Source organism: Scyliorhinus torazame, chromosome 15, assembly GCF_047496885.1.
Source record: "Scyliorhinus torazame isolate Kashiwa2021f chromosome 15, sScyTor2.1, whole genome shotgun sequence".
Classification (NCBI taxonomy): Eukaryota; Metazoa; Chordata; class Chondrichthyes; order Carcharhiniformes; family Scyliorhinidae; genus Scyliorhinus; species Scyliorhinus torazame.
Genome location: NC_092721.1, coordinates 141,325,388 through 141,346,778, shown reverse-complemented (window position 1 = coordinate 141,346,778; position 21,391 = coordinate 141,325,388). Strand labels below are relative to the sequence as shown.

The following is a 21,391-nucleotide window of genomic DNA, read 5'->3' as shown; positions in this document are numbered from 1 at the left end:
TAGTATTTTGTAACCAATGGATTACTGTCAATGTTACATATATATTCAGCTAACTGTCACCCACAATTTGTCATCCGAGCTTGTGTAGATTAAATATTGTTTTCTATTCATGCTCCTGTTATTTTATTCTTATTCAGTTGTCTGGTTAGTTATATGAAAATGAATAATCAAACCAAGCCATTTCCTTCCTATTCATTCCTATTAACAGAGAGTTTCTCATTTTTTTTAAAGTGGAATTTCATGAAAAATGTTTGAAAAATGACTTGTCTACAGAGACAATAGTATACATTGAGTCTAAGTACATGATCGTTTAATTTGTGCGTTGCACAAATAGTAGCAAGGCCTCTAACGGTGTTTACCATCAGTAAGAACTGCCCTTGGACGTTCAGCTTTCAAAGAAAAATGTCTGACAAGTTTCTGAAATTGTGAGATGATAGTGCCTGAGCAAGAGTAACAGTGCATGTGGAACCTCAGTGAACAGGGCAAGCAACTATGGGTGTGTTTTAATGGCCTCATCGCATCAGACTTGGTGATGCGACAAGGGCGTTTAATCTCGCGAGAGGGATCTCGCCCTTACTGGTGAGTTCCAGATTAACAGATTTAAATAGGCCATGGGGGGGAAGGGTTCTCTCAGGCCACTGTAGGCCCTCAGGTGGTCAGACTCTGGGCAGGCTGGCACCCAGGCACCTTGGCACTGCCACCCAGGTACCCTGGCCCTGCCAAGGGCGCCCTGCCCTTAAGAGATGGGTAAAGGGAGGAACTTGAGAACCCTCTGAGAGGTAGGTTGGGGCAGTGGAGGCTCCAGAGACCATGGTGGGGATCGTAAGATCGGGTCGACATTTAAAAATGGCGCCCTAATTTCTTTCTTCATTGACGAGCTCAGCTCATCAGTTCAGGAAATGAGGTAAGTTTGGCTTTGGCGAGTTCCCCACAGAGGCCAAAATAACTCAACAGAATCCCGTTAGATAGCACGGTTTCGCTGCTGCAGGCACTATATGCATCCAAAACGGGACTCTTTTTTTTCCCGTTAAATCATGCCCTATATATCCTCTTAACCAATCAGATTGAAGGATTGGGAAATAAACAATACAAAGACTGAGAACAAGGTGTAAATTAGAATGGATGAATTCAATATCAAATCAGGTTTAGAAGTAAAAATAAAGAACAGGAAGGATAGGTTGGACTCAGAAGGAGAGAAAAAAGAGTCAGCAGAGACAAGCGGCGTCATTCTCCGACCCCCCGCCGGGTCGGAGAATGGCCGTTGGCCGCCGTGAATCCCGCCCCCGCCGAAGTCTCCGGTACCGGAGATTGGGCGGGGGCGGGAATCGGGCCGCGCCGGTTGGCGGGACCCCTGTTCAATTCTCCGGCCCGGATGGGCCGAAGTCCCGCCCAGAAATTGCCTGTCCTGCCGACGTAAATCAAACCTGGTATTTACCGGCGGGACCAGGCGGCGTGGGCGGGCTCCGGGGTCCTGGGGGGGGGGGGGGGGGGGGGGCGCGGGGCGATCTGACCCCGGGGGGTGCCCCCACGGTGGCCTGGCCCACGATCGGGGCCCACCGATCCGCGGGCGGGCCTGTGCCGTGGGGGCACTCTTTCCCTTCCGCCTCCGCTACGGCCTCCACCATGGCGGAGGCGGAAGAGACTCTCCCCACTGTGCATGCGCGGGAAACTTTCAGCAGCCGCTGACGCTCCCGCGCATGCGCCGGGAAACTGTCAGCGGCAGCTGACGCTCCCGCGCATGCGCCGCATTTCCGCGCCAGCTGGCGGGGAAACAAACGCTATTTCCGCCAGCTGGCGGGGCGGAAATCCCTCCGGCATCGGCCTAGCCCCTCAATGTTGGGGCTAGGCCGCCAAAGATGCGGAGCATTCCGCACCTTTGGGCCGGCGCGATGCCCGTCTGATTGGCGCCGTCTTTGGCGCCAGTCGGCGGACATCGCGCCGTTGGGGGAGAATTTCGCCCAAGTTTCTTCAAAAAACAAAATAACATTTTGCTTTTTTAATATCTCCCAACAACAATTAATATCTGAAGTGATGAGTCCCACATTTATGATGGTTACTTTTCAGTGTCAGAGAGGCGATTAGCAGTAATTAATATCTATCACATTGTTAAACGGTAACTTAAACTTGAAATGGCAAGACTTAACCTTCTTTGGCGGGTGTAGTTTGCATCTACCGCGGAAATGCAGCAATTTCAAGCCATTTAATGCATCTAAATGGTAAGGCAGACTGCAAAGCTGACAAAGAGTCGTGCAATTTGGACAACCATTGGATATCCACTGGATCATGAAATAATGGCAACACCATTAGCCTCACTTTTATATTGACAGCAAATACCAGTCCATTATGATGAAAAAGCAACTCCAGCCCCCTTTCCTTCTCAACACCATGGGCCCAAGTCTTGAAAAATGTTCTATGTCTAGTCTAAGAATGTTATTTTGCTCCAATTCTTAATACTTGCCCAAAAATATTACACTAAAGCTGCAGATTTGCGTGAGAGTTGTTGGTCCACACTTGCTCATGAAACAAAAAGGCTATGTTTTTATTCTTGCTGGTTGAGGAGTATTTCGGAGCAAGCTGTAGAGTTTAGGATGATACAGTGTCCATGGAGATGTGTAAAGGGAACTAGCCTCCTAACCTCCACCCTCCACTCATCCATGTAGGCTGAAAGTAAAGCAGAAAATCTAAAATATTCATTCTTCCAGGAAATATTCAGACTATTTCTTCCCCTATCCAATCTTAATGGATCGTCCTTGAACAAAGGAACAAAGCCTCACCTGGTCTTCCCAAACCTCTTACAAATTCTTATCCAATAGAAGTGTATTAGCAGCTTTAATGGACATGCTGCTGTCAGTGCCAACAAAATTGAGTGTAGTTCTTGTATGTGTGCTAATTCCATGGAAAGGTAAGAAGGAAAATATAGTAGGCACGTTAGTTTCTTGACCTGACACTATCAAGCTTTGACCTCAACCAAGGGACTTCACACGTGTGGCACAGCAATGAAGATGTGGATCTAGTTTCAAGATCAAACCTCAGTGCTTTTAAGAGAATTAGTTTTAAGTAGTCCCTACTGAGAGGTATTTGCAAGGCCTGCAAATTCACTTTACTGACAATTTAACTGACAGTTATCTCAGATCCAGAAATCTTTAGTCTGTAAACCTAATTGACATCACATTCAGACATTACTAAAGAGTCTGGCTTTTTTTTTTTGCATTCACTCTAGGCTTTTTCAGAACTTCAGAGCTCATTTTGGACTTTTTCCCATTTTTTACACAAAGAGTATATCTACTTCTTGAATAATAAAAAGTTAATATTCTTTGTGTTTTGCTACTGGAGATGAGTTACAACTAGCAGCAAAAAAATGAAAAGTCTACTTTGATTAAGGACATCAGACTTATCAGCTCCAATTAAAGTTAGCGACCACAGCAAAATTGATTTGATTCTCTCTTATAGTTTATTATAATGGTGATTTTTGTCCAGGTAACTGTATGCTGTTCTATTTTTTCTGAGAGATGTTTGTCGAGGTGCAGGTGAAAGGCTAGGTGGATCACCAGTGACAGTGACAGTGACACTTTCATACCAGACACAAATTGCTGTGACATTCAGACACTTGCAACACAATTAAAAACATTTTGAGCCGAGTTGGCTTCAGAAGTGAAGTCTGTGGAACCAGTTAGATATTGAATCGGCATTATTCCTAAGCTGTAAAAACCAGAAGGCAGCAAAATTCACAGTAGATTAGGTTACTGGAATTTTTGTTCCACTTGCCTTTTTGTGCCACTTGTAAGTTTCTTTCTTTCTTTATTTCATTTCTTTTAGGGGTAAGATGATGAAGGGTAGAAATGGATTACAGAACCATGACAACTACCACTTGAAATTCTTCAAGTACAGATTACGTCTACTGCACCATGTAATTCAATGGCTTTAGAGTGATGCAGTCCAATGAAGATGATGTATTGGGGTCTGGCGGGGTTAGTCTTCTGGCTAGTTGAATAGAGCTGGTAGTTGGGGAGGGAAGAGAAGCAAAACATCACAAAAAGGAGCTTCACAAGCGTTTCATCAAGAACTCTCACAGTGGGATGGTTTCATAGCCCACCTTCGCTGAACAGGAATAAACCTGTCCTTCGCAGGATCAAAGCCAGAAGGAATTTTAAAAGAATTTTAAAGCTGCCGTATCCCTTTTTGTAGATCTTTATAAGCCAATTAAAAAGCTATCAAAAATAAAATATATGAACCTTCCACTACAACTTAGGCCTCTAGCAAAGTTTCAAAACAAACATCCATGCTGCTATTTTGTAAGATAACTGAGAATCATAAAAAGTTGTGTACAGATGTGTTTTTTTAAGTTTAAAGTTACTGGAATATTTTGCAGACGTGACTGCTAATTTCTTTCTTTTATCCCCAAAATGCTACTCTTTTTCTCGTAATGCACACTTGTTTGTTAAGAATTCCTTTTTTAATTTTAGGAAATTATTAGTTCCAGGATAGTTTTACACATTTGTGTCTTTTTGATCTTTCATTCCCAAGGGAAAATAAATCATTATTTAAAAGCAATGACAGTTTCGTACAGACGGTCTAGTGTTATCATGCGTTCATCCAAGACAGACAAATGGAGTGTTACATGATATAAAATTTTATTAAATACCAAAATATTTGGCAGCAAGGCAAAATGTTTTAGTCCAACAAAATTTAGCCAGCAGACTTTGCTTGTGCTTGTTTGGTATGAGACTATCATGACATATAATTAGGTTTTGAGGCTACTGTACAAAATGCAGCCTTTGCACATACTTCTTCTGCAAAACTGTATTGCAGCATGGATTTTTGTTGCAAATCCATTCTCGGGATACAGTATGGGAGCCCTTGGCAATACACTATTTAATGTCCAATTATTATTGAGGCTGAGAAGATGGTGCAACAACTTGTTTGCTGAAACTTAGTGACCAAGTAGGGCCTTTCAAGGCCTGGGGTAACATACATAGATCAGACTGGGTAAGAACAACAGGTTTCTTCCCTAATGGACATTAGTGAACTATTTGGATTTTTATAATAATCCAGCAGCTTCATGATGACTTTTCTTTTACTGATTTCATCATTTTATTTCCAGATTTTATAAACATAATTCAAATTATCAAACTGCCACAGTGGGTTTCAAAGTCACGTTCTTTGAATTAGTGTCCCAAGTCTGCTGATTGCTAGTCACAACTACTGCATACCTGTACTCCTTTATTAGCTACCATGCTGAAAATTAATTTGTAATTAACAGCGGTGGTTAGAAAATTGGGAGAGTCAAGTATAGTCTTCTGTTAATATCCTTAATCCTGACTAATAATCATACTAATTTATCCCACTCAAGTTTTAAAATTCTGATTGAAATGACCACTTGAAAGCAATCAACACTCTCAGAAGTAAACTTAAAGATTACATGCATGATAACCTAGTAAAGGTCTGTCAATGAAGATCCAGACAGGGAAGATCTTGCAAGCACAATCTCCTTAATCTTTTTAACACGTGACCTTCCAAAGGGACTGGACTATGGAAATTCAAAGAATGGTTCTTCCAAAGAACCTTTGACAACAGACTGCATGGAAGGCTTGCTGCCAGAGCTTAAAGGAGTATGGATTAGAGGTGAAATGTAGTATTGATCAGATACTGGCTGGAGAACAGGAAGTGATTGGTAGGTTTAAGGGAGTGATGCCAGAGTAGGAGAAGTGCTGAAAGGAAGCCCCTGTGGACAAGATCACTTGGAAGGAAGCTGTAGGGTGAAGAATAATGTATATGAGCTTACTTTGTAATTAATATTTCTCTACGATACTTAGCGCTGGACTCTCAAACTGTCACCAAAGCAGGAAGTGGGTAGTTTTGGAACACCACTTTTCCTGAAACTCCAAGCAGAACCATTAAAATTAATACTGATAAAAGCAATTAATGCTCCTGTCAAACCTGTTGGATAATTTACCCTACTGTGTTAAGAAAATGGTGAAAATTATATTTAAAAATACATATGATGTGGAGATGCCGGCGTTGGACCGGGTGAGAACAGTAAGAAGTCTTACAACACCAGGTTAAAGTCCAACAGGTTTGTTTCGAATCACCTATGATTCGTGATTCGAAACAAACCTGTTGGACTTTAACCTGGTGTCATAAGACTTCTCACTAAAAATACATCGAAATGATAACACAGAAGTATGCAGCATGGTAGCACAGTGGTTAGCACTGTTGCTTCACAGCGCCAGGGTCCCAGGTTCGATTCCCGCTTGTCTGTGCGGAGTCTGCACGTTCTCCCTGTGTCTGTGTGGGTTTCCTCCGGGTTCTCCGGTTTCCTTCCACAAGTCCCGAAAGACATGCTTGTTAGGTGAATTGGACATTCTGAATTCTCCCTCTGTGTACCCGAACAGGCGCTAGCTTTTGGAGCACTGCTCCTTCCTCAGGTGAATGAAGAGGTATGTTCCAGAAACATATATATAGACAAATTCAAAGATGCCAGACAATGCTTGGAATGCGAGCATTGGCAGGTGATTAAATCATTACAGATCCAGAGATGGGGTAACCCCAGGTTAAAGAGGTGTGAATTGTATCAAGCCAGGACAGTTGGTAGGATTTTGCAGGCCAGATGGTGGGGGATGAATGTAATGCGACATGAATCCCAGGTCCCGGTTGAGGCCGCACTCATGTGTGCGGAACTTGGCTATAAGTTTCTGCTCGGCGGTTTTGCGTTGTCGCGCGTCCTGAAGGCCGCCTTGGAGAACGCTTACCCGGAGATCAGAGGCTGAATGCCCTTGATTGCTGAAGTGTTCCCCGACTGGAAGGGAACATTCCTGCCTGGTGATTGTCGCGCGATGTCCGTTTATTCGTAGTCGCAGTGTCTGCATGGTCTCGCCAATGTACCACGCTTCGGGACATCCTTTCCTGCAGCGTATGAGGTAGACAACGTTGGCCGAGTCACACGAGTATGTACCGCGTACCTGGTGGTTGGTGTTCTCACGTGTAATGGTGGTATCCATGTCGATGATCTGGCACGTCTTGCAGAGATTGCCATGGCAGGGTTGTGTGGTGACGTGGTCACTGTTCTGAAAGCTGGGTAGTTTGCTGCAAACAATGGTTTGTTTGAGGTTGCGCGGTTGTTTGAAGGCAAGTAGTGGAGGTGTGGGGTTGACCTTGGCAAGATGTTCATCTTCATCGATGACGTGTTGAGGGCTGTGAAGAAGATGTCGTAGTTTCTCCACTCCGGGAAAGTACTGGACGACGAAGGGTATTCTGTCGGTTGTGTCCCATGTTTTTCTTCTGAGGAGGTTGGTGCGTTTTTTTGCTGTGGCGCGTTGGAACTGTCAATTGATGAGTCGAGCGCCATAATCCCGTTCGTACGAGGGCATCTTTCAACATCTGTAGATGTCTGTTACACTCCTCCTTGTCTGAGCAGATCCTGTGTATACGGAGAGCTTGTCCATAGGGGATGGCTTCTTTAATGTGTTTAGGGTGGAAGCTGGAGAAGTGGAGCATCGTGAGGTTATCCGTGGGCTTGCGGTAAAGCGAAGTGCTGAGGTGACCGTCCTTGATGGAGACGAGTGTGTCCAAGAATGCAACTGATTTTGGAGAGTAGTCCATGGTGAGTCTGATGGTTGGATGGAACTTATTGATGTCATCGTGTAGTCGTTTCAGTGATTCTTCGCCGTGGGTCCAAAGGAAAAAAATGTCATCGATGTATCTGGTGTATAACGTCGGTTGAAGGTCCTGTGCGGTGAGTAGGTCTCGTTCAAACTTGTGCATGAAGCTGTTGGCGTATTGGGGTGCGAATTTGGTCCCCATGGCTGTTCCGTGCGTCTGGATGAAGAACTTGTTGTCGAAGGTAAAGACGTTGTGATCCAGAATGAAGCGGATGAGTTGCAGAATTGCGTCTGGAGATTGGCAATTGTCGGTGTTGAGTACTGAGGCTGTTGCAGCAATGCCGTCGTCATGGGGGATGCTGGTGTAGAGTGCCGAGACGTCCATTGTGACGAGGAATGTTCCTGGTTCAACTGGTCCATGGGTGCTGAGTTTCTGTAGGAAGTCCGTTGTGTCGCGACAGAAGCTGGGCGTACCTTGTACGATGGGTTTCAAGATGCCCTCGATGTAGCCAGAGAGGTTCTCACACAGGGTCCCATTGCCTGAAACGATAGGACGGCCTGGTGTGTTGGCCTTGTGTATTTTCGGGAGGCAGTAGGGATCTCCAATGCAGGGAGTACGTGGGATGAGAGCACGTAGGGTGCTCTGAAGATCTGGATCCAAGGTCTTGATCAGTCTGTTAAGTTGGCGGATGTGTTCCTTGGTCGGATCTGTGGTTACTGTCTGTAGTATTCTTGGTTGTTGAGTTGTCGGTATACTTCTTTGCAGTAGTCCGTTCTGTTCAATATGATAGTGGCTCCTCCTTTGCTGGTTTGATGACGATGCTGCGGTTGGTCTTGAGAGCGCGGATGGCATTGCGTTGTGCTTGGGTGACGTTCGAGGCTGTCTTGTGAATGCGACTGATAAATCTGGCATTGACGCGACTCCTGACGGCTTGAGCATACATGTCGAGTCTAGGGCAGCGGCCTGCCGGAGGGGTCCAATTCAACTCTTTCCTCTTCGGTTGCCGCACCGCAGATCTCTTGGTCTGCTGTTCCAGTTCATTGGGAGTCTGCTTGGGTTCGCTGTTGGCCTCTTGGGGTCTGTGGAAGAATTCCCGGAGCCTCATTCAACTGATGAATTCCTCAGTGTCTGCCGCGAGACTGATGGGGTCCATTTTGGTGGTGGTGCAGAAATTGAGCCCACTGCTGAGGACTTCGATTTCGTCTGGTCGAAGGGTGTAGTCCGACAAGTTGACGATAGATTTCCCTGTATTGTTTTCTACTGTGGTACCAGGGGGTGGCTTGGTTGCTGCTGGTGGTGATGCCGCCCATCAGGGGCGGAACAGCTGGCATCTTTGAATTTGTCTATATATATGTTTCTGGAACATACCTCTTCATTCACCTGAGGAAAGAGCAGCGCTCCGAAAGCTAGTGACATCGAAACAAACCTGTTGGACTTTAACCTGGTGTTGTAAGACTTCTTACTGATCTCCCCCCAGTCCAACGCCGGCATCTCCACATCATTTTCAAGGACAATGAGGGATGAACAAATGCTGACCCTGCCAGTGACACCCACATTCCATGGAAGAATAAGAATACCCTTCCAGCCCAGTATTAGCTGACAGAATCTGCAGTGTATCTCTTCCAAGGTCACTGTATATTTCCTGAAGTTTCACATCCAAAACCGAACAATTTACCCCAGTTAGGACCTGCCGAAGGCTCTATGTAATTAAAGCGGCCGTACAACATGGTGCTGGCCGCAAGCGGACCCGGCCTGCCAAATACTGCCCCCCTGTAACCCCCATTGCCACCCCGGACCAGTCCCACCAGCCCCCGCCAAAGCCCCCCACCCCTGCCAGCAGAATGGCTCCCCCCCCCCCCCCTCCGACTGTGGCAGCGTTGGACACAGCCCGCAGCCGCCGCGCCATGTTTACGAAAAGTGAGAGGACACGTGTTCCACGTCGTCAGGAAGTCGGCCCATCCCCCATGGAAATGCCTTTAGATATATGCAGGTGAGGGCTTTTGTGAGGCGACAGGTGAGGGAATTCCCGTTGCTCCCGGCACAAGAAGTTCAAGATAGGGTGATCTCGGGTGTATGGGTCGGGGAGGGCAAGGTGTCGGAAATACACCAGGAGTTGAAAGAAGAGGGGGAAACGCTGGTAGAAGAGTTGAAGGGTAAATGGGAGGGGGAGCTGGGGGAGGAGATCGAGGAAGGTCTGTGGGCTGATGCCCTAGGTAGGGTTAATTCCTCCTCCTCGTGTGCCAGGCTCAGCCTGATACAATTTAAGGTGGTTCTCAGAGCGCACTTGACGGGGGCGAGGTTGAGTAGGTTCTTTGGGGTAGAGGACAGATGTGGAAGGTGCTCAGGGAGCCCGGCGAACCATGTCCATATGTTTTGGTCATGCCCGGCACTGGAGGGGTTCTGGAGAGGAGTGGCGGGAGCAATATCTCAGATGGTGAAAGTCCGGGTCAAGCCAAGCTGGGGGCTAGCAATATTTGGAGTAGTGGACGAACCGGGAGTGCAGGAGGCGAAGGAGGCCGGCATTCTGGCCTTTGCGTCCCTAGTAGCCCGGCGAAGGATCTTGCTAATGTGGAAGGAGGCGAAGCCCCCCCAGCCTGGAGGCCTGGATAAATGATATGGCTGGGTCCATAAAGTTGGAGAGGATTAAGTTCGCCTTGAGAGGGTCTGCGCAGGGGTTTTACAGGCGGTGGCAACCGTTCCTAGACTATCTCGCGGAGCGTTAGAGGAAGGTCGGTCAGCAGCAGCAGCAACCTTCCGGGGGGGGGGGGGGGGCGGGGGCGTCCTGGGAGGGGGCGGGGAAAGGGGGGACTGCCTAGGAGGGTGGATGAGCAAGAGATAACATGAAGGGTTGGGGAAACTGGCACGTACGGGTGAGGGCCAGTGTACAAAGCTGTGTAAATATATCATTTTGCCATGTATATATCTTGCTCTGCGCGATTTCTCGGTTTTTTTTGTTACGGGGTGGGGGGGTTATTGTTTGTAAGGGAGAAAAATTGTGTTAAAAAACTTTAATAAATATATTTTTTTTTTAAAAGGAAGTCGGCCCATCAGGGGCGGATCATCGGGGGAGGGCCTCAGGTGATGCCCTGAGGCCTTCCCGATGGCGTGTGGCATACTTTGAGGGGGAGGAGCATCGGAAAAACGGCGCCGCCCCCGATTCCGTCTTTAAACACAATTTTGGCGTCGCCAGTCAGAGAATCCGCCCAAGTAGTCTCCCATTTAAGACACAATGAAGAATTTCTTCTTTCAGGGACTCATTAGATTTTTGAATTCGCTTCCACAGAGAGTAGTGGAGGTTGGATCATTCAATATACTCATGGCTGAGTTGAACAGATTTCTGATTTACAAGGGAGTCAAGGGTTATGGGGAACAGGCAGGACTGTAGAGCTATGATCACAATCTGATCAGCCACGATCTTATTGAATGGGCTCAGTAGTGATCTATTTCTACTCCTAATGCTTATGATCTTAAGCGGAGAGCACATGGTGAGTCTTCTTTGCCCTTTCCCATCTACAAGCTATTGGTCGATATTTTCTTGATTGCCAAGACATTGTGATGTTCTTAGTAATCAATTTTTCTCCATCTGCTTGAAGCAGATTTGAGTCTTGACAATCGACAATCCAACCCTTTGCCTTTAATTGTTCCCACCTGCACTATTAAAACAAAGGTTTCCACCATAAGTAGTGGGTTTGATTTTGTTCCATGTTTTGATATTGATGATGGTGAAGCTATCAGTGTTCCTCTGAAACTGACAGTAACCTCTGGAGTTCACATATGAGCAATTAAATGTGGACATCCAGAAGTTATTGTCTATGATGCTACACTTCTCCGTAGGGTGCACTGCTGAGGTCCCCACAAACTGCAATGAATTCAGAATCCCTGAACTGAAATATCACTAAATTAAAAATCCCCAAAATGTCAGGACGTGTTAATGGGGCTCGTCAGCATTCTGGCCGTAGTGCAGAACTAGCCATGCCCCTAGCTAAGATGTTCCAGTACAGCAACAACACTGGCATTGACCTGACAAAGTTGAATATTTTCCAGGATTATTCTGTCCGCAAAACACAACACAAATCCAATCCTGGCCAATTGCCACTTCAGCAGTCTCAAACATCTGAAAAGTGATGGATGTAGTTGTCTGCAGTAAGGTCAGGCAGCACTTACTCACCAATAACCGGCTCACTGATGCTCAGTTTTGTGTTTCGCAGGACCTCTCAGCTCCAAACCTCATTACAACTTCCAAACAGTCCAAACATGAGTAAAAGAGTTAAATTTCAGAGGTGAGATGAGAGCGACTGCCCTTCACATTAAGACAGTTTTTGACCGAGTGTGCAATCAAAGAGACCAATTACAATGGAAGTCAATGGTGGTCATGGGAAACTTCTCCTACTCACTGGAGATATACCTAGCACAAAGAAAAGAATTGAGGTTGTTCGAGGTCAACCATTTCAGCTCCAGAACATTGCTGCAGGTGTTCGTCTTGGTAGTGCCCATCAGCTGCTTCATTAGTGACCTCTCCATTGTATGGTCAAAAGTGGGGATGTTTGTTAATGTTTGCACAGTATTTCGCAATTCTTCAGATGGTGAAGCAGTCCCTGCCTGGATGCAGCAAAAGAACATATTTAGGCAAACAAAATTGTAAATTAAAAAGAGTTCTGACTGCATCCCTCACCCAATTGCCGTCCAAAAACAATAAATGAATTCAAGTCACCCATTGCAAAGATAGAATTCTAGCTCATTGAGTACTGCCCAGTGTCACAATAACATGCACTGCTTTTGACTTTGTGTGATTCTGAAGTAAATCAGAAGTTTCCTGATAATTACTCAAAAGTTTGGAAGTCCTTGAAGTCATCTGTTTGGTTGGGATGCATCCTAGATTATTGTGGAGTAAGGGTGGAGATTTCAGAGCTCCGGTCTCAATCTTCCAGTTCTCCTTGGATATGTGGCTGGATCCAGATTGGAGAATTACACCACTGTTCGGAAAAAGAGAGGGATAAACTCAACAATTACAGGCAAACCAACCTAACATTGGTGGTGGGGTAACTTTAATAAGTACCAAAAGCAGTCCAAATATTCACAGTACAGTAAAAGGTATTTATAAAGGGAGGAGGGGGCTTGGGTGAAGGGGGAGAAGTAATAAATGAATCTTAAAGGCAATGACTTTTTGGGGGAAGGGAATGAAATTAACATTTCACAAGGTATATCCATCTATACATCTAAATCGGCTTCATAATGGGGTTACTACATATTATACCCCAATGGTTGTTGGATGTTTTGATTAACAATGTTTCCCTTATTTTCTTTTGTTAATGCTGCTCATATGAGGAGCTGTGCAAGTTTCATTGAAAGGTATGTAAAACATCTGGAACAGGATTTCAGTAAATGTTTCTGCTCAGTGTAACAAGCAGTACACAAGTTTTTGGAAACAATACAGAAAGTCAGTGACGTCAGACTATTGTGGAACAAGAGGCAGCTGTGATAAAAGACATATCTGATCAGATACATGCAGTTCTAAGTGTTCTCTGAAGTATTTATGGTGGTTATGAAGCATCAGCTGATGGATTTTGTGGGCAGATGTTAACCTCAATTGTGAGAACTGATTGTTTTCTGAATTTAAAACACTTTTTAAAGTCACCTCAAGGTAGCCAGTGTGACAATGCTACAGGCAATCACTCAGCAGCATCAATAAGCATTTTTTTAAATTATTGCTAAAGAAGAAACTGCAGACCAAAGGTTACTGAGATTATACACTCACTGATCCATTTATGAAAATCCACTTATGACTTTTGCAGCCAGAGTTTTCTTCCAAAGAAACTTAAAGATTCCTTCAAACCCCCTCCCCACCACTTTCTGTTCAGTTTGACTTATACTCACTTACTTATCCATGCAATTCCAAATGAAATAATTATGAGAGGGGCACTGAAATATAACTAAACAGAATCTACCACCAATGGTGATGAGTCTGCTAATTCTCCATAGCTTCAATGCTAAAATATTGCTTATACACTGTTATACTAAATGTAAAGTCCATTTTCATAAAATAATGTGGATGGGGATTATTTGATGAGCTGACAAATCTGTAATGTTCAGAATAATAAACAGCGTCCAACATTAGATGTGATTCAGCAATTGGACACCATTTACAAAATAATCCTCAGGGCAAGATTTAGCGGCTGTTCACGTCGGTGGGATATTCCGAACCCACGCTGACGTATAGGTTTCCCGGCAACAAGGAATGCAGTCAAACGCCGGCACCGCCTCCGCCGCCGAAAAACATGCGGCGGGTTGGTGAACAAATCCTGCCCTCAGTGTACTAAAAAGTAGACTGACAACCAATTTAAGATTGTCAGTCAGGCTCCTAGTGTGACTTATTTGCATGCATTGGAAGCTACATATATTAATACATTGAGCCATGTTCTTTGCAGACAGAAGGGACATACATTGCACCTGTTTCAGCTAAACAGGACAAGGGATGGACATTTGCTGATTAATTCCTCAGGGAAATGCCTTCACCAATCAGAGTCAAGTTGAATGGTTTGAGTTTTGAAACAACGCTTGCCAGTTAACTGTCAGTCTCCATTGACTGGTGTTTCTCCATGGCAATACATCCACCAACCGGAGTCTAAGGGCAGGTTTAGCTCAGTTGGCTGGACAGCTGGTTTGTGATGCAGAACAAGGCCAACAGCGCGGGTTCAATGACGGCCTGCCTTCTCAACCTTGCCCCTTGCCTGAGGTGTGGTTATCCTCAGGTTAAATCACCGCAGTCAGCTCGCCCCCTCAAAGGGGAAAGCAGCCTATGGTCATCTGGGACTATGGCGACTTTCTTTTTATTTGCTAAATAATCTGAATTTTCTTTTCATACAGTATAAATTTGTTGTTTCCCCGAAAAGTTTTGATTGTCCTGATGAGTGCAAGATGAAAAGCTTTGACAAAATGTCTTCAATAAATACTCAAGAATAATAATTATTGTAAATTCTAACACATTGAAGATTAACCATTGTAAGCATAATAATTTGAGACATAGTAAATGTATTTTCACTACCCATGTTTTACACAGTAATATAAAGCAATATTTAAAAGTAAGGACTATGATATACAAATTTTTTTACCAATACCAGTTTGGCCATTTGAATTAAATTTGAACACACGATTGGTGTACTTAGAATGTAAGATACATGGGTCTTAGCTGCAATTATGGTGCAAATCTAAAGTCAGGTTCAACTTATTAAATTTCCTCTTGTACACCGGACATTTCAATATGAAACTATAAGAAGATAATCCACAGCGCAGAAGGAGGCCATTCGGCCCATCGTGTCTGCACCGACCCTAACTCCCACCTTATCCCCGTAACCTCGCACATTGATCATGGCCAATCCATCTAATCTGTATATCTTTGGCCACTAAGGGATAATTTCGCACGGCCAATCCACCTCAACCGTGGCAGGGGCACAGCTATGTTGACCATAAGCAATGTACTTTGATTATAGTCAGGTTCAAAATAATTGTGTGTCTTTCTCATTTTGTCACTTTTGTTAAATAATTTCCTCTTGCCATTACTCTGTTTTAAAACAAGTGACTCGGTGACCCAGTGCTCTGGATTTACTCTTCCTGCATTTGCAGCATCCCCCAAGCTTTAGTGAAACTGCTGGGAACCATTTGGCCTCTTCTCAGCTGAATTTGGCATGTGGTAGACCAGAGGTATTTATCATCTTTTGAATCCAGTTTTCTACCCAGCAGCCGGCCATATTGGCAAGAGGTCATTGCTGGGTAACATACAGAGTTGCATACATTTTTATGAATTAGGAGCAAGAGTAGGCCACTCGGCCCCTTGAGATGGCTCTGCCATTCAATAAGGTCATGGCCTAATTGTAACCTCAACTGCACATTTCCACGGACCCCGATAACCTTTCACCCCCTTGCTTATCAAGAATCTTTCCACCTCTGCCTTAAAAAGAGAGTTCCATAGACTCATTACCCTCTGAGAGGAAAACAAAATTCTCCTCATCTGTCATAAATGGGTGACCCCTTATTTTTAAAGAGGGACCCTTAGTTCTAGATTCTAGAAGAATGAGAGATGCGCGCGCGGGTGGTAGAAGAGAAGACATTGCAGTGGGTGTAAAGAGAGCTGGCAATCAGCAGCGGGGTGGCTGATGGTTTCCTTGAACTGCCAGTATCGCTGGGAAAAAGCCACTTACCTTGAGAAACTGGCAGCTCCACACTTTCACTTTTGTGTTTCCTGAGCCCTGAGAAACCCATCATGAAAGCCATGAACCAGCAGCAGATTTTAAATCGGGGCTCCCAGCTGCCCTGTGGAAGCCCCATTTTAAAATGTTAATGATGTTGCCTCACCTCTCCACTGAGGGACAGTCAGACTAAAAAAACGGAAGAAATAGGAAAAGGAGTAGACCATTCGGCCCCTCAAGTCTGTTCCACCATTCAATAGGATCATGGCTGATCTGACATTCCATGAATGAGATTACTTCTCATTCTTTTAAATTCCAATGAGTAGAATTACAACACGTTTAACCTTTGCTCATAAGACAATCTCTCCATACTGAGGATCATCCTAGTGAACCTTCTCTGAAACACCTCCAATGGAATGATACCTTTCCTTAAATAAGGGGACCAAAACTGCTCACAGTACTCCAGATGTGGTCTAACCAGTACCTTGCACTGTTGCAGCAAGGCCTCCTGACTCTTATACTCCAACCCCCTTGAAATAAGGGACAACATTCTATTAGCCTTCCTGATTACCTGCTGTACCTGTGTGCTAGCTTTCTGTGTTTTCTGCCATGAAATCTACTGCCGTTAATAAAGACAATGAGCGGCACTTAGTATATTAGAGTCACTTAATGTACATTTGACAATTTAACCCCATGACTCTCCTCCCCATCAAGGCCTTAGTATTTATTTTAGGTCTATAATTCAATTATACAAATAACATTCCTTCTGTGTGTGTAATAGGATTTTTTTTCTTCGCACAATTCTTTTAATTCTTCTTAAATATTCAAAGTTTCCTCAAGAACTTGGTTTACGGATAAATGTTGGAGATTAATCTCTGTTGACAGTTTGCCAGGCTCCATGCCTTTGGAATAATGTTCAGCTACAAATATTTTGCAGTCTTGAAGAGGCCTGAAAAATGGTCATGGGCGGAATCTTTCTGTGTTTTTTCAAAGTGTCAGGCTCAGACTAAAATCTGATGTGTCGCTCTCCAGCTGCACAGAGCAGATTTCACTTCAGATCTTGAGCCTCACTGAGTAAATATAAATGAGTGGCCGTTGTATATGGCATCAGTCTGTCAGGGCCTGATAGAGGCGACAAGACAGCTACACAGCGATTGTGACGCCATTTTTAAAGGACGCCCCAACCAGAATTGAATATCACACCCCACCACCCCACAACCACAGTGGTATCGCTGGCTTTTCTCCCCCACCCCCCAACTGCCCGCTCTCCCCTGAGCCTGTGACTTATCCTTTGCTGTCCTCTCCACACTACCTTATGCTTGCAAGTTCCCTCCTCACTGCCCGCTCCTTTCCTATGCCTGCATGCTCCCCCTCCAATGGCGGGCCACCTCCCAGATTGTTCGGTAAACCCCGCCCATCGATCCCATTCTATTTTCCGAACGTGAATTTGTAAATGGTAGTCTGCTTTGAACCTCCCTAAACACATGGGACGGGATTCTCTGTTGCCCGACGACGATATCGTAATCGGCGACCAGGCGTAGAATCCCTGTTTACGACCGAATCGGGGGCAGCGCCTGTTTTTGGATGTTCCGCCTCCTCCAAAATGGCATCATTGAGGAGTATGGCGCTGCTGTTGGGACGGCCTCAGGACGTTACCTGAAGGACCTCCCCCAATGCTCCGCCCCTGAAGGGCCGGGTTTCCGACGGTGCAGGACATATGTGCTCTTAGTTTTCGTGAACCAGGCGAGGCGGCTGCTGGCCTGGGGAGCACTATCTATCAGGTCGGGTCCACGCACGGCCAGCGCCATGTTGTACGGCGCAACCAGTGCAGGTCGTCGCGGTGCACATGCGCGACCACAGACCCGACAATTCTCCTTTCATTTATATCAGGAAGGCCGTGCGTTTTACGTAGCGCGGCTGCTAGCCTCGCACCGGTCGGGAGATTGGTGCTCACCAAATTCTTTTCGGCATAAAACCAGACACTTCCTCCGGACTTAGCCTCAATATCGGAGAATCCAGCCCATGATTTTTAAACAGGTATTATCCCGACCTGTTTATGAATGCAGCCTCTTGTTCAGCAATTGTGAGAAAAAAAACTGTTGACGTTTTAAAATATTGCGATCTGTGATCTGATTTCAGCTGCAGAACATCATTCGGCAAAAGAAAGAGGTCAAGCCAGGAACACAGTCTGCACTGGTAAGTCGTCATCTCCATCCGGGTTACTTCCTGTCAAACCAAACCCAGAATAATTATTTCCTCTTAATACCACTGTTGAGCTTGTCATAGGGATAGCTTATTTGAGAAAAATCTGTCTAAAAGTTCATGAATGTTGTTTGCAGGACATCTTGATTCCTCACAATTCCTGTTAAATTGATTGATAAAGGATCCAGTCTGTCATTCTGACTATTCACTTGCAATTAACTCAAGTTATGGTACAACAAGGAAATTCTATACAAAGTAATGGTAAGGAGCAGACATAGTCCTCAAGAAAACATATTTAATCCTATACTGTTATTAAAAAGGCATTAGATTGTAGCTAAGATTAAGAAGAGGTCATTTGTTCATATCCGCATTAAAGCTCAAGATTTGTACGGTTTTATTTGCTTTGAGAATATTTCAGTGGGCCAAATCTTCCGAGGAGGGACAATCACCTTGGATTGCCACTCCACACCTGTTTATCTACAACATTGCACCGGAGCTCCACATTTCTTACCTGGACTTCCAAACCGAGCTTCCTGAAAAATGTGGAGCATCCCTGTTTGGTAATCCCTCTTTCACAGTCCAGGAGCAACTGAGAACCCAAGTCAAGCCCCTTTTTTACAGCATTTGCTGCCATATACCATTACGTTTAAATGTCCCAAAGACACCTTGACAAGCTGTAGAGTGAAGGTAGGTGGGGCTTGTCAGGTGGGTTTGAGGGACAAAGTCGTGGAGGGTAGTCAGGGTGAATCATTATCATAGAATTTACAGTGCAGAAGGAGGCCATTCGGCCCATCGAGTCTGCACCGGCTCTTGGAAAGAGCACCCTGCCCAAGGTCAACACCTTCACCCTATCCCCATAACCCAGTAACCCCACCCAACACTAAGGGCAATTTTGGACACTAAGGGCAATTTATCATGGCCAATCCACCTAACCTGCACATCTTTGGACTGGGAGGAAACCGGAGCACCCGGAGGAAACCCACGCACACACGGGGAGGATGTGCAGACTCCGCACAGACAGTGACCCAAGCCGGAATCGAACCTGGGACCCTGGAGATGTGAAGCAATTGTGCTAACCACTGTGCTACCGTGCTGCCCTTAGTGAAGGGTGTAATTGGGTAATTGGAAGGGAATCGAGTGGTCGGTGGGGATAGTCCGGGTGATGAGGGAGGGGGGGTTTGGGAAGTGAGGTTCGTTCGGGGGTTCAGTGATTTAGTTACCCAGAAGTTAGAACAAGCTTTAATTCCTCTAACTATTGCTGGAGAATTATTCTGTTAAGTGAGTCGGAATCATCTGAAGCACCCACACTAGCTCAGTGATCCGGAACATTCCAGACGCTGGGTAATTGCCCAACTAAAGTTGAAACTTCCTGGGCAATTCCTGCGGAGTCCTTGTGTTGGGACTTCCAAGGGGTCACCCAGAGCATCTTCGGGGGTGTGTCTGTGGTATGACCATCCAAAGACTGGAAGATCAAGGCCATTGTGATCTTCCCAAGCTGCTTGAGGGAAATAAGGAGAGTTTGGCAGAAACTAAGATTAAATGTTAACAATGAGACCCCTCATACATTATGAACAAGTTCTTTGTGACGACGAATGATTTTATCGCTATGATTTGCTCAGAAATTGGCATCTTCATGGACTGACTTTTATTATTCAAAATTATAGTACTTGAGTGACAAAATCGCAATAAATATAGTAAAGATTCATTTCTGGGTGTTGCATTTTACCAAGTCTATCCAGACTTCAATGATTTGAAAAGTCCCAAAGCTTTAGAATTTCCTTCACATCTTGCTAAAAGAGATGTGTGCAAAACTTTACAACAACAAACACCGCCTTTGTTGCAGCTGAGTTACCTAAAATACATTAATAGAAATAACGATGGTGGCTATTATTACAATTATTTTAGAACACTATTCTTTTAGTAAAATGCAAAATGAAATGTTAAAACCTTTTGAGTTAACTCCATCATTACAGAATATTATTCAAAGTAGAAGTGAACTAACCATTTCTAGAAAGGGCACTGTGCTAAATTGCACTTATAGCTCCATAGTGAAAGTGATTTTAAGACTTCCACTCATGCAAGAGAGGTATTGTCCAACAAGCAGTTCTAGCATGAGAGAAAAAGTTGTGGAAAGGTAAGTGGCTCCAAAAGTCGTCATAAAATATTTGAACATTTATTTTGGAAATTCCGGGGGCGAGAAGTTGACAGAAGGCACTCTGGTTAAAATTACACATTCCAAGAATCTCTCTGCTGGTTGAGAACATCTCCTGGGATTAACAAAGACTATCTCTGAGCACTGTACAGATTTGATTAAAAATGTTAAAAATTCTCATTTAAATAATTTATTACTTGATGAAATAAAGCAGCGCTGCATAGAAGCGCCAAGCCAGGCAAAGACACATGGAAGACATTCACTAAGGGAATGCATGCAATACGGCAATGTTTAATTTTTTTTTTAACTTAGTGTACCCAGTTCTTTTTTTCCCAATTAAAGTGCAATTTAGCGTGCCCCATTCACCTACCATGCACATCGTTTTGGGTTGTGGGGGTGAGACCCATGCAGACATGGGGAGAATGTGCAAACTCCACACGGACAGTGACCAGGGGCCGGGATCGAACTCAGGTCCTCGGCGCCGTGAGACAGCAGTGCTAACCACTATGCCACTGTGCCGCCCTGCTTGAGCCACTTACCTTTCCACAACTTTCTCTCTCATGCTACAGCTGCTTGGACAATGCCTCTCTTGCATGACTAGAAGTCTTAAAATCACTTGGCTTGCTTCATGATGTTTCTTTTTTAGCATTGTAGTAGACGGTGCTTAGATGGGCAGTAACGGGAATGATAAGATGTGGGGCCTTTGGTGAATGGGAAGTTGGGCTTATGTTCACTCGCACCAGAGCCAGGTGCGTTGATTACAGATGGTACGGCCAGAAAGGAAATGTGTGGTTGCCTCTTTCTTTCCACTACCTCCCTTCCTCCTCCACCCCAGCTGGTCACTGTGTAACTGGTGAAAAAGGCTGTGCCCTCTTGATGACACGTTTTATTAAATTCACGTTTTTCATGTCACACCAGAGACATATGCAATGTGCTCAATGGATAGTCTTTGTACTCAGTGCCCTCCCCACACCCTCTGGTTTGTTGTTGTGGCTCAAATACATTTGGTGCATTAGGATACCGACTATCAACCTGCATGATATGTTGCATCTGAGTGCACATCAGCTACACGATGGAGGAGTAGAATCCCTTCTGCTTTCAGTACATCTCAGAGTTGTCGAGCAGCACCCACAAAGTCACAATTGTGCAGTCACTGGAACCCTGCACATGGAAAAGCCTGCAATCCTTGTGACGCCATCTGTTTGCTCCAGCTGCTTCTCTCTGGTAAGACAGAATAAAATGTGTTTGGCTCCCT

At 44.9% G+C, this 21,391-nt stretch overlaps 1 protein-coding gene across 2 annotated transcripts in view; it reads left to right on the top strand.

The window, feature by feature from the left end:
- Positions 1 to 21,391, top strand: part of micu2 (mitochondrial calcium uptake 2) — a 736,923-nt gene that overhangs the window by 574,781 nt on the left and 140,751 nt on the right. For both annotated transcript variants that reach the window (XM_072476850.1, XM_072476849.1), the window contains one exon: positions 17,922 to 17,978. In XM_072476850.1, the coding sequence (XP_072332951.1) occupies positions 17,922 to 17,978 (57 nt within the window). The remainder of the gene's footprint in view (positions 1 to 17,921; positions 17,979 to 21,391) is intronic.